Source organism: Mesoplodon bidens, assembly GCF_964165515.1.
Source record: "Mesoplodon bidens genome assembly, chromosome: 19".
Taxonomy (NCBI): Eukaryota; Metazoa; Chordata; class Mammalia; order Artiodactyla; family Ziphiidae; genus Mesoplodon; species Mesoplodon bidens.
Window position 1 is genome coordinate 5,521,026 of NC_138179.1, and position 14,161 is coordinate 5,535,186.

Consider the following 14,161-nt stretch of genomic DNA (forward strand, 5'->3'; position numbering starts at 1 on the left):
ATATTTTTTAAAAAAAGGAGTGTACTTAATCCTGTTTCCTCTTTTTGAGAAACAAGGATAACACCACTTTCTTCACAGAATCAAATGAGAGAATGTAGGCAAAGGAAACTACCACTTGGTAGGTGTTGGACGCCTTCCCCCGCAAACTATTAAATTAGTGTCATCAACAACAAAAGGTGTTCACACCGTGGTATCTTTCAACAGATAAGCACCCCAAGGCAAGGCAGGACAGATAAGGAAAACTGAATCCAAGTGGGAACCAACAGCTAGACCTGGAGATGTCTTAGTTCTGTCTTATCCACTTGAGGTTAGGATATCCATACAATGAAGACATTCAGAGTTGGAGAGGGGACAAGTCGAGTGCCCTTTCGACTCTGCGGACTCGACGGGAGGGAACCTGAAATTCTTAATTAGAGCCGGTTGCCATGGCGACAGTCTCTAGGCAGCGTGGGCTGAGCTCTTCGTAGGGCTAGAGGGTGGGCCGTCGCTGGACCCCGCGCGCGCGCCCGCGACCAACTTTCCCTCCAGACCAGAGAGGGGCAGCGCGCTCCGCCCCCGCCCCCGGGCCGCGCACGTCCGGGCTCGGCGGCGCGCACGCCTGCGGGAGCCCTCTCCGAGCAACCTAGTGCTGATCGCTCGTGCCGGTGCGGCAGTTAACCGCCCTTGCAGGATCCCGAGGCTCGCGAGCAGCCCCCTCCCCTTCCTGGGCTTCCCCCACCCACTTCCCGGTCGGCTCCGGGGCATGAGCAGCGATGGCCGGCTGCAGCCCCGAGGAGAAAACTTACCGGCGCTTCCTGGAGCTATTCTTGGGCGAGTTTCGCGGACCGTGTGGCGGCGGCGAGCCCGAGCCGGAACCCGAACCCGAGTCGGAGCCCGAGCCCGAGCCCGAACTGGTGGCGGCTGAGGCGCCCGAGGCTTCGGTCGAGGAACCCGGGGAGGAGGTGGACACTGTAGCCGCGACGGAGGAGGGGGAGCAAGAGCAGGAGCAAGACCCCGAGCCCGAGGACGAGGTGGTGGCGGCGGAGGGCGAGGAGGAAGAGGCGGCGGCAGCCCGGGGGCAGTCGGCCGTGCCGCCGCCGCCGCCGCAGCCCCAGCTGCCGCCGCTACCCCCGCTCCCGCGGCCGCTGTCGGAGCGCATCACCCGCGAGGAGGTGGAGGGCGAGAGCCTGGACCTGTGCCTGCAGCAGCTCTACAAATAGTTAAGTAGCGGGGCTTGGTTGGGGGTGGGCCCGCTGTCCTCGCCGCGCCGGCCTCGACGCAGCTCCCTCGGCCCCTCAAACTGCTCTTTTCCGCTCTTCATGCCCCCCCGCCCTCTGGCGCCTGGCGCGGTTGAAAGCACCCCCGCTGCTCGGACTTGGGCTGTTGTCTGCGAGCTGCCCACGCCCGCCGCGGCCCCCGCGCCTCCTTGCCGGCCCGGGAGCCGCCCCCCGCGCCCTCCCGCCGGGCCCCGTCCCCTGCTTCCCGCTTCTCCCCGGCCGCCCACTTCTTGCTCCACTTCACACACCCTTTCCCCTTCGTGCCTTGGAAGGTCCTTCCTTCCAGTCTTGAGAGCTCCCTCTTCCCAGCTCTCTTCTTCCTCCTGGAGGTTTCTTCCCACCCGGGTCTGTCTTTTCCCAGCCTGAGTCCCGTGTTGTTTGGCGGCGGAGAGACGCGACTCCTTTCTAGGCAGAGCTGCTAGGTGCCTCCTGCGTAACCGCAACAAAGATGATAATCCCAGCCCCAGATCCACAGGAGGAGAGACTGGAGTAGATTTGCTGTCGGGCGCTCGGTGTTGAAAGTGTAGATGGCTTAATACACGGAAGCCTAGTATCTTCGTCTAACGACATCTGATAACTCACAGTTGAGGGAGGTGGGAAGGAAATGGGATGGACGGGTGAGCAAAATTTTACATGCGAGCCTTCAAGTGAAAGACAGTTGCAATTCGTTAAAGTGGAAAACTGTGGCTGGTTTGATAAAATTGCAATTAGGTGCAGTATTTTCAGTCCATTAAGTAGATGGGGTAGGGGAGAGAAAGCAGGTGGCTTAGCTACACAGATGAAAGTCTAAAATAGAAAGGTCAAGGCTTTTCCTTTCATCCCAGTTTTTATGGGCTTGAAATAGAAAGTTTACAATTGCTTTTCTTTCTAAATGGAATTGCTCTGAAATAATGACAGAGGAGAATACGAACAAGTTTCCGAGAGCACTGGTAAACCTGGGGAGTCTTCCCCTATTTTGCTGATAGTTGTAATGAAAGGTGTTACTCTGTACCCCTCAGAAAGTTTACCACTGCAAGATCCATCGCAGTTAAATTCACTTCTTGGATCTTCTCAAAAACTTAGATTAAGAGAAGGACCTGGAAAGTAAATGTTTTGTCTTTATCCATCCAACCTAACAGACACCTGATCAAATCACTCTTCCTGTTAAAACAGAGGCTTGTCAACAGGGAAAAAGTATTTAACATGTCTGCTGTAGAAGTGGACTGTGTTGATGTCCCTCACTTTATACACTGTTTAAAATTTAATTTTGAAATACTATCTGGTTACCAAAGTAATAATGCTTTTTGGGAAATGTAAAAGATAAAATGGCATGTAATACCACTACCCAGATATAAACAGTATTAGCATCTTAGAGTATTTCTTCCTAGTGTTTGTAAAGTATCATAGAAAAGGGCGTATGAAATGTCATTTTTAATACTATATAAAGACACTTAAGACTTCCTGCTTAAAATAAAATGGAAATGTTACCAAAGTGGAAGGATTTATCTCAGCATTAGACTAATTCTATTTTGACAGTTCTTACCTTTACAAATGCAGTTGCAGAATTAAAGAAACACACACTTAAATATTAGAGAAGGTCCACTTTTAAAAAAAAGAGTCGTTACTTTAGAACAACTTTGAACATGTGCCATTCAAGGTTTTTTAAAAAATGAAATGTATATAAAGATGATGGTAAGTAGATGTGTGTTTTTCCACATGGAAATGAAGCAAGATTTTCAATACATGTATAAACTAGAAAAGTATTCAAATTATAAAATGGCCATCTAATTGAGAACAGAAGTTTAGATTTGAAGTAAAACTAGCAAAATTAAAGTTGGAAAACATTATTTCACCTTAAGTCAGAGATTTCATCATGTATACTGTTTTGTGCAGAAGTTATTAACCTATTTTTATTCAGATATAAAATGGCTGGCTTGTTTATGTGAAGTATCTTCAAGGTCCTTAACAGATTAAAAAAACAAGCCCCAAAGTCTCACAGTTTAAAAACACATACTTCTAATGCTTTTATTTTTTATTTTATTATTTATAAAGGAAAATCATATCACTTAGCCACAAGAATCGAGACTGGAAGACATTGGAGAGATAGATCATTTTCCTGTTCGCTTTATTTTACAGATGAGAGAACTGAGGATCCAGATTCAGAAATGACAAATTATGTACAAATGATTCCAACATTTCCATAGTCTCTGAACCTCAGAACTCCCCGACATATTTGAAATGTTGGGTTGTCAAATTTCCTAGGAAATACTTTGAAATAATTCTGTTTAGGGATATGTTGGAATTGCTAATTTGGAGAAGGTGAAGATTTTTTTTCCCAAAAATATTTTCTCAAATACCCACTCTGTTTATTTTGGGAATTCTTAATATTCTTTAAAAGCTCTGTCATGCTTGTCAAATAGTGCTAAAATTCTTAAATGAAGTTACCTGAAATATATATTCACCAATTTCACAGTTGGGACTAATGTAAGAAGAAAATAACACTGCGTATAATAACAGTTTCATAAGTCTCTAGCGTGTTTTTTTCTGTTAGTATTTTAGAAATATACAGTATGAAACTGCTAAACAGACTGAGGTTCGCTGAAGAAAAAAAGGGTGCCTACCTTCTCAATACTGTTTATGTATACACTGGCTGAAATTTTACTTTTAAAAATATAGTGAATGCTTTTCTCACTATTTTGCTTCTCTCAGAGTTTTTAGAATAAGAACAGCAGATATATTTATCATTCTTCATTTTGGTAAACACAAAGTTTAGGATTAGCTTGAGATAAGCAGTTACTTAGATAAGTAAAGGATCAAGGTTTAAATGGACAAAATATGGTTATAATTAGCAACTTAAAAGTTTTTCAGTGTTTGGGATAGAATTTTTGCCGTTAGGCTTCAAAATAGGAAATATGTACTTAGATATTTCTCTGCTAGATATAAACATGTAACATTTTGAAAGAAAAATAATTCAAAATGGTAAAAATCCCCTTGGATGAGAAAGATGTCTCTTGTGGACTATAAATACTTTTTTTTTTTTAATTTATTTCATTTATTTATTTTTGGCTGCGTTGGGTCTTCGTTGCTGTGCCTGGGCTTTCTCTAGTTGCTGTGAGGGGGGGCTACTCTTCGTTGTGATGCGCGGGCTTCTCATGCGGTGGCTTCTCTTGTTGTAGAGCACGGGCTCTAGGCGCGCAGGCTTCAGTAGTTGTGGCCCGCGGGCTCTAGAGCGCAGCGCAGGCTCAGTAATTGTGGCACACGGCCTTCGTTGCTCTGCGGCATGTGGGATCTTCCCGGACCAGGGCTCGAACCTGTGTCCCCTGCATTGGCAGGCGGATTCTTAACCACTGCGACACCAGGGAGCCCCCATAAATACTTTTTTTAAAGGACTATTTAAACAATTTTGTTTCAACTAATTAAACCTTAAGAATCAATAATAAATTCATGCAATACTTCAGAACTGTATCACTGAATTAGTTTATTACTTGTCAATAAAATATTCCAATGATTTGGAACCTTTAGCTTTACAAATTATACCTTTAGTATACAAATTATCTCCTTTAGTCCTTCAAACTAAAATGCCCCCCAAGAGATTAAAATAAATACTTTCTAATGACATAATATTAGGATTTCTGAGGTTAATGAATCTCTTTGAAAAGGTGGAGGTGAGATATTTTATAGCTTTGAAATAATTTGCAAATAAAATTTACAGCTGATCTTGTAGCAGTTATGAATAACCTTGGATAGGCTACATGGGTCAGTACTGTATTCTGTTTCTCTATATTTTACTGGGGATAAATCTGTTCGTTTTAACCCAGAAAAAACAGATACTCTAAGTCTTTATTAGAGCTATATGTCATTACGTTTTTTTTTTTTTTTTTTTTTTGCGGTATGCGGGCCTCTCACTGTTGCGGCCTCTCCCGTCGCGGAGCACAGGCTCCGGATGCGCAGGCTCAGCGGCCATGGCTCACGGGCCCAGCCGCTCCGCGGCATATGGGATCCTCCCGGACCGGGGCACGAACCCGTATCCCCTGCATCGGCAGGCGGACTCCCAACCACTGCGCCACCAGGGAGGCCCTGTCATTACGTTTTGAGAGCAGTTGTTTCCTCAGTTATTCATTTAGTCTGGGTTGGACTTCTCAAGGGGGGAGACAGATGTCCCAGCAGCCTGACAAAGTTAAGTACTTACAGATGGTTTACAGTAGTCATGAGGGTGGGCACTTTGAAAATGGCTTGGAAAAGAAAATCATTGTTTATAGATACTAATAATTCAGTTATATTGAGTTATGTGACTCATTAATGACTGAGATAGGTTAGAAAACCATTAAACTTTGTCTGTGTATATATGTGGAAAAATACATGGATGCAAGTTATACTACTCATTTAGAGTACCTTTTTTCTTATTAAAAAGTAGTAAGAAGTAGCAAAAAGAAGAAAATAAACACCAACCATTCAGTGTAAGCCATACTTTTCAGGTTTTTCTTCTACCTCTCAGGCTGCCACTTCTCTGTGAGCTTTTAATACTCTGCCTAACCCTTTTATATTGGTATTTGGTCCTTGGTCTTCTTTTCTTTCTTTTTTAAAAAAAAATTATTTATGTATTTGGTTGCACTGGCTCTTAATTACAGCAGGCGGGCTCCTTATTGTGGCTCACAGGCTTCTTAGTTGTGGCTCACTGGCTCCTTAGTTGCAGCACATGGGCTCCTTAGTTGTGGCACTTGGGCTCCTTAGTTGTGGCTTGCCAGCTCCTTACTTGTGGCAAGTGGGTTCCTTAGTTGCGGCATGCAGGCACCTTAGTTGTGGCATGTGAACTCTTGGTTGCGGCATGCATGTGGGGTCTAGTTCCCTGACCAAGGATGGAACCCGGGCCCCCTGCATTGGGAGCGCGGAGTCTTATCTACTGTGCCACCAGGGAAGTCCTGGTCCTTGGCCTTTTCAAGTCTGGTTGACTTACTTGTCTATAGTCAACATCAATCTCTCCCATGATTTTGGTTATTGTAGTTATGCTAATGGCTCCCGACTCTGTCTTTGTCCCTGCTTTGACTGCTAATTGAATGGCTCTATCTAGATGTCTAAATATCTTCTCAAACTGTCCAAAACTGAATTTAATCCTCCAACTCCCTCTCTCTCCCCTGCAGAAGACAAAACTAAAACCTAATTCTCTTTTTGGTGGGTTCATCCCTGATTTCTCCTTCTCTCACCCTCACATTCAGTCAAATTTTGCCTTATAAATATCTCATAAATATGTCCTTCACCATCCCCACTGTTATTGTCATCTCTTCCCAGTCTTACTCTTCTCCAGTATATTCTCCCCAGTGTAGCCAAAGTGATTCCTCTAGAGTCTAGATTATGTAGATTGACTAATTATCACCCACTGCTTAAACATTTTTACTCTTTCCCTGGAGTTAGCCAAACTGTGAGGTCAAAGGCACAGTCCTCCAGAAAGCCAGGTCTGCCTGAGGCAGAAGTTTGCAAGGAGTTAGGGTCCAAATACAAAGTTAGAGGGAAGAGTCCACACAAGACCACCCTCACTTCTGACAGTGACTGTAAGTTTGGGGTTTCTCAAAAACACCTCCAGATTTGATAATTCACTAGAAAGAACTTGCTGAAAGCTATTATATTAATGGATTATGGTTCATTATAAGGAAAAGATACAAATTAGAACCAGCCAAAGGAAGGGATGCATGAGGTGCTATCTAGAAGGGTTTCAAATGTGAAGCTTCCATTGTCCTCAGCAATGTGTTTCTCTCTCATGGAGTATTGCCAACCCAAGAAGCTCACGTGAGCTGCAGTGTCCAGAGTTTTTATTGGGACTTACTGATTGATTGCTCACATGATTGAACTTAGTTTCCAGTCTCCCCTCAGGCTGATACCATGTGATCCAAGGGGCCCACCTGAATAACAAAGACAATCCTATTACTTTAGAAATAGGGATTTAGAGGTTACTCCCAGGAGCTGAGGACAAAGGCCAGACCTCTCTTTGGGCAAAGCCAATTATTTACTGTACACCTTCATCACCTATTTCTCCATTGCGTCCAGATAAAATCCAAACAAAGCTTTATAATCTTATCAGTCTCATCCCTGAATCACTGTCCACCCACCCCATCCCTCCTCTAGAAGCTACACTTCAGCTCTTTTAGACTATTAATATATTCGTTTGAATGTGCTGTGTTTGCTCGTACCTCTGCACCTGTGGACATAACATACTGTTCCTTCTTCTTGATCTACCATGCTATCCCACCCTCACTTCACCCAGTCCAATCTCTTACCCATTCTTTAGGTCTCCATTTAACATCACTTCCTTTGTTCACCAACCTCACACTCATAATGAGTTAGGTGTCTCTTCCACGTCCTCTTACAGAATACCCAGTGCTTATTCCTTTTGTAGCACTTGTTTAATTTATTATTTTTTTGTCCACGAATATTTATATATCTTTTACTTGACTAGTGGTCTTCAAAATAAAGTGTACCCCAAATAATCCATTTCAGTGAAGGAATAAAATATTAAAGTCTTTTTCCTTGTATACAAAATATGCACTTAAGGGAATTCCCTGGCTGACCAGTGGTTAGGACTCAGTACTTTCACTGCCGTGGCCTGGGTTGAGTCCCTGGTGGGGGAACTAAGATATCCTGCAAGACACACGGTGTGGCCAAAAAAAAAAATGAAGTTAGGTGCTAGTAACACTTGATATATTGATTGAGGTTGGCAGCTTGTTCTGTACGACAAGTGACTTCATGTCAGACGTGGTAGGTGAGGTATCCTGATGCGGTGCAAGTTTCTTAGCTCAGAAGAGTTGACACTGGCACCCTTACTCCAGGTTTCAGAACATTATGAATTATTGCAGTTCACCTGCTCTGGTTAAATCGATTCGGTGATTATATGGGCTGGTTTTAACAAAATTAGCCCTTACAAAATAGACAGTTGACTTTCAGTATTCCTGCAAAGTGCTCACTTTGACAGCACATATACTAAAATTGGAAGGATACAGAAGATTAGCATGGCCCTGCACAAAGATGACACGCAAATTCGTGAAGCGTTCCTGAGGACACTGTTGCTCGCCACGGCCGATGAAGAGCCCAAGGAAGGAGTCAAGACTGACAACAATGATCATAATAATTTGATGAGGCAGGATGGTTCTGCGGTGCAGTTTAAACTAGGAGGCATACATCACTTACTAAACTAATGAAAGCCTATTGTGAGCAACAGGGTTTGTCAGTGAGGCAGATGAGATTCCGATGTGATGGGCAGCCAATCAATGAAACAGACACACCCGCGCAGTTGAAAATGGAGGATGAAGATGCAATAGATGTGTTCCAGCAGCAGACAGGAGGTGTCTGCTAAAACGGGAACCTGCTACTTTACGCGAGAATTCTGTTCCTCCAGGCCAAGAAGACATTCTCAACTAGAAAACCGCAATTTGGTTCCACCACATCCTGACTCCTGCTATATAGTTTCTCTGTTCTTGCATTTTCCCCTGCCCCATTCCTTTATTGTAGGTAAAGTAAACGGTGTATATGCACAAGCATATACATATATACATATTGCATTTTTTTAAGTAAATGGCCAACGGTATGTTTTGATCGACATCAAATGGAGATGGAATGGGGAAAAATACTGGTTCTGTGAAGATACCCCCTTTTCTCCATTAGTGGCATGCTCATCAGCTCTTACCTTTATATTCCAGTAAGTTATTTTGCTCTCACTGTTTAACAAAAAAAGAACAACATAAAAATTCTTGCATACCTTGTTCGATTGGAGAATTTTAATGTTTTTCATTTATCATTGTAAAACAAAGGACAGTTTTACAACTTCTTTGTATGTAGCTGTTACATGTTACATGTTACAATCTGTCTTTAAGTAGGGATAAATTACTCTAAAAGAAATGAATCCTAGGTAGTTTTCCCTTCAAGTCAAGTTTAAAGAAACTTCTTGTTTAAAATGAAAAAAAAAAGATTCCTGCAAAGAAATCATGGGTTGAACATAATATTTGTAATACAAATGTAAAAAGGTACAAAACTTAAGAGCCTATATTTCTCCCATCTTTACTTATATTAGATTTTTTAAAGGTGATTATATTTGATGAGAAATCCACAAAAATGGAACTATTAAGTAGATTATGTGGAATACAGCTTACTCAAAGAAATACTAATATATTGCTGGTGAGAGTGGTGTATATGCATGGATGTGTATATATGGAATTTATATTTATATATATACACACATGAGAAATGTGTATCTACATTTGGGGTGGGGGTATTCATGAAGCTCCAAATTTTTTTTTATTCTTTCTTTTTTAACATCTTTATTGGAGTCTAATTGCTTTACATTGTTGTATTAGTTTCTGCTGTATAACAAAGTGAATCAGCTGTACATATACATATATCCCCATATCCCCTCCCTCTTGCGTCTCCCTCCCACCCTCCCTATCCCACCCCTCTAGGTGGTCACAGAGCACTGAGCTGATCTCCCTGTGCTATGCGGCTGCTTCCCACTAACTGTTTTCCATTTGGTCGTGTGTATACGTCAGTGCTACTCTCTCACTTCGTCCCAGCTTACCCTTCCCCCTCCCTCTGACCCCAGATTCATTCTCTACATCTGCGTCTTTATTCCTATCCTGTCCCTAGGTTCTTTAGAACCTTTTTTTTTTTTTTCTAGATTCCATATATATGTGTTAGCGTACGGTATTTGTTTTCTCTTTCTGACTTACTTTACTCTCTATGACAGACTCTAGGTCCATCCACCTCACTACAGATAACTCAATTTCATTTCTTTTTATGGCTGAGTAATATTCCATTGTATATATGTGCCATATCTTCTTTATCCATTCATCTGTCGATAACACTTAGGTTGTTTTCATGTCCTGGCTATTGTAAACAGAGCTGCAATGAACATTGTGGTTCATTGGTACATGACTTTTTTTTTTTTTTTGGCGGTACGCGGGCCTCTCACTGTTGTGGCCTCTCCCGTTGCGGAGCACAGGCTCTGGACGCACAGGCTCAGCGGCCATGGCTCATGGACCCAGCCGCTCCGCAGCATGTGGGATCTTCCCGGACTGGGGCACGAACCTGTGTCCCCTGCATCGGCAGGCGGACTCTCAACCACTGTGCCACCAGGGAAGCCCCATGACTCTTTCTGAGTTATGGTTTTCTCAGGGTATGTGCCTAGTAGTGGGATTGCTGGGTCGTATGGTACTTCTATTTGTAGTTTTTTAAGGAACCTCCATACTGTTCTCCATAGTGGCTGTATCAGTTTACATTCCCACCAACAGTGCAAGAGGGTTCCCTTTCCTCCACACCCTCGCCAGCATTTATTGTTTGTAGATTGTTTGATGGTGGACATTCTGACTGGTGTAAGGTGTTACCTCATTGTAGTTTCGATTTGCATTTCTCTAATGGTTAGTGATGTTGAGCATTCTTTCATGTGTGCGTTAGCAGTCTGTATATCTTCTTTGGAGAAGTGTCCATGTAGGTCTTCTGCCCGTTTTTGGACTGGGTTGTCTGTTTTTTTGGTATTGAGCTGCATGCGCTGCTTGTAAATTTTGGAGGTTCATCCTTTGTCCGTTGCTTCATTTGCAAATACTTTCTCTCCTTCTGAGGGTTGTCTTTCCGTCTTGTTTATGGTTCCTCCGAGTTTTGATAGAGAGCCTGAGCGAGTGTTTGGAGGCAGTTGCATTAGACCATTAGCTACATGTTTGCCATCACGTCCCTCGGTCAGTAACGACAGGGACGTATACAACGCACAGTAGGTGTTTGCTGGTCCAGTGAATGAGCCAAGAGATTAAAAATAAGATATTATTCTTACTACTTTAAACTGCTTTTTAAAAAACTTAGTAAGTTTTGCTATTCTCATATTTTTAAAACTTTTTATTGTAGAAAGTTTAAAGTATATAAAAAATAGTGTCCTTACCACCCAACCTCAGCAATGATGAATTTGTGGCCAGTCTTTTTTCATGTATATCTTCACACATCTCACCCCACCTCCCATTATTTATATTCTCTGTAATTTTTAACTGAATACACAGTAATTGGATCACAGTTCTATGAAACCTTTTAGGTGTTACCGATGTTTGGTTTTTGCTCTAAGAATATTTTGATGGTCATCCTTTGAGCACACCTTTGGTTTTCTTAGAGTGTATTTATATATAGTATATAGTGTTGGGATTACATTAAATATATTCACATATTTAAGGCTTTTGGTACATAGTTTTTAAATGTCTTCTAACAAGGTTTTACTAGTTTACTCTCTAAGCAGCTATATATAAGAAAAAGATTATTGATGTTATGAAATGATTTAAACATTTAGAAAATAACAGAGAATAATAAAAATATCCATATACCCACCATTCAGTTTCAACAAATTGTTTAAGATTATTTTAAGGAAATAAAACATTTCATAAGGAATTGAAGACTTTGTTGTCACTGTCTTCTATGAACCCATTCCCTTTTTTTTCTTTCCAGAGGTAATCTGGGAGTTTGGGGAATGTATCTTTCTGCTCTATATTTTCATATTTTTACTACACACGTATTTTTATGGTCAGTATATGGTGGGCTTTTTTTGTTTTTGTTTTCATAAGTAGCTATCTTGAGACTAACCCTTTAAAAAAAGATTTATTCATATTGATACACATAGATAGAGTTTTTCCATTTTAGCTACTATATAGCATTCTATATGAGTGTATTTGTTTTATTTATCCAATTTCCTATTGACGGACAGTTGAGTTGTTTCTAATTTTTGCATGTTATGCACTATAATGGTTAAAAATAGCTGCTCTAGTGGGTAAATCCTGAAATCTCAAAAGCTTAACATAATGTTAGTTTATTTCTTGCTCATAGAGTACCTTCAGTGGAGAAGGTGCTGTGTTCTATGGAGTGATTAAGGGACTCCGGCTAATAGAGAGTCTGTTGTCTTCAATTTGTGGTTTCCAAAGTTGCTCTGGGCATCAAAATACATCCAGCAAACATAAGAGTGGAGAATGGTATCGGAGGTTTTTAGGGGCCAGTCCTTAGAAGTGGCATATATAATTTTGTTCACTTTCCATTGACTAGAATTCCAGTCACATGACACCACCTAGGGCCCACAGTTCCCAGCAAACAAGACTGGGAAATGTAGTCACTGGCTTGGCAGTTAAGAAACAGCTTCATACTATGTAGAAAAAAACCACATAACTTTGGTGGATAGCTGGTATTCTCTGCTTTACAAATAATTATACAGTTTGGACATGTCTCCTTGTGTATGTGTTCATAGATTCCTTGAGTATACACCTAGAAATGGAATTGTCAGATTGAAGTTACATACACTTTTACTTTGTTAGATATTGACAGATAACTTTGTCCAATAGCACTACATGAGAGGTCTGGTTTCTCCATGTTCTCACTAATATTTGAATTGCAGTACTGCTTGTCTTGTATTTCTACACAGCAATGTGCCATTAATGCCACTGAACTCTGTTGGAAAGAGGAGAATACTTATAGGTGACTGGTCTTGGTTTAGGGCATTTTGGAGGAGGACACTTGCCTAAAAGTCTAGACCAGTGCTGTCCAATAGAAACATAGTTGAGCCACATATATAATTTAAAATTTTCTATTAACCACATTTTAAAAATGTAAAGTGAATTTAGTTTAATAATTTATTTTATTTAACCCAGTATATCTAAATATGTTATCATTTAAACATGTGATCAGTATTAAAATAGTATTGAGATATTTTTCATTTTTTATAGCAAGTTTTCAAAATCCTGTTTGTATCTTACACTTAAAGCACATCTCAATTGGAATATCCATTTAAAATATTTAGTAGCCACTTGGCCCTAGTGGCTACCATATTGAATGGCACAGGTTTAGATTTAATAACAAAAACTTTAATTCTATAACACATATATGACATTTAATTTCAAAGTCATATTCATTTATTTAACATTTACTTATTTATTTGGTTGCCCCGGGTCTTAGTTGCGGCAGGCAGCCTCCTTAGTTGCAGCTCCAGGGCTCCTTAGTTGCAGCTCACTGGCTACTTAGTTGAGGCATGCAAATCTTAGTTGTGTCATGCATGTGAGATCTAGTTCCCTGACCAAGGATTGAACCCAGGTCTCCTGCACTGGGGGCGTGGAGTCTTATTCACTGTGCCACCAGGGAAGTCCCTCAAACTCATATTTAAATGGTGCTCACTCCAATCACCAAATTCATATTTATCTAGCCTTTGGAGAAATAGCAAGCTGAATTTGTTTTTCCTAGATTTCTTTCTATGACTAGAGAACTATACACACACACACACACACACACATAAGATCTTTTATTTATTTATTTTGGCCATGCTGTACGGCATGCAGAGTCTTAGTTCTGTGACCAGGGGTCGAACCCATGCCTCCTGCAGTGGAAATGCAGAGTCCTAATAATCACTGGACTGCCAGGGAAGTCCGGAGAATAATATGATTTAGATTTAGATTATCGAATTGTTAATTTCTCCTCACATAGTTTATAGTGTGGTAGTTTTCTGTTGCTGTGTAACATGCTACTGAAACTTAGTGGCTTAAAACAACATCCATTTATTATCTTACAGTTTTGTAGGTCAGAAGTCTGTTAATGTTCAGCTGGGTTCTCTGCTTAAGGTCTCGAGTCAAGGCTGAAGTCAAAGTGTTGGCCAGGCTGGACTCTTATCTAGAGGCTCAGGGGAAGACTCCACTTCCCAGCCCATTCAGGTTGTTAACAGTCTAGATCTTTGTTACAGATCTGAGGTTCCCATTTCCTTGATGGCTGTGGGGTGGTGATGAGGTGGGCTGATAATCTATTGATAGAAACCACCCACTTCCCTTCTCATATGGCCCTCTCTATCTTCATACCAGCAGTGGCACATGCTTCCTCATGCTTCAGTCTCTCTGGCTTCCCCTGCTATCAGTCAGAGAAAGCTCTATGCTCGTAAGGGCTTATGT

General features: G+C 41.6%; 1 protein-coding gene and 1 pseudogene across 2 annotated transcripts in view; both read left to right on the forward strand.

Moving 5' to 3' along the window:
- Nucleotides 1-635: 635 nt before the first annotated feature.
- PPM1E (protein phosphatase, Mg2+/Mn2+ dependent 1E) overlaps nt 636-14,161 on the forward strand; it is a 175,971-nt gene continuing 162,445 nt past the window's right edge. Inside the window, exon 1 of the mRNA XM_081218686.1 lies at nt 636-1,198. Within this exon, the coding sequence (XP_081074812.1) occupies nt 753-1,198 (446 nt within the window). The 5' untranslated portion in view covers nt 636-752. The remainder of the gene's footprint in view (nt 1,199-14,161) is intronic.
- Nucleotides 8,208-8,577, forward strand: LOC308607096 (small ubiquitin-related modifier 2-like; annotated as a pseudogene). Its single transcript has one exon. The product of its transcript is annotated as a small ubiquitin-related modifier 2-like (transcript).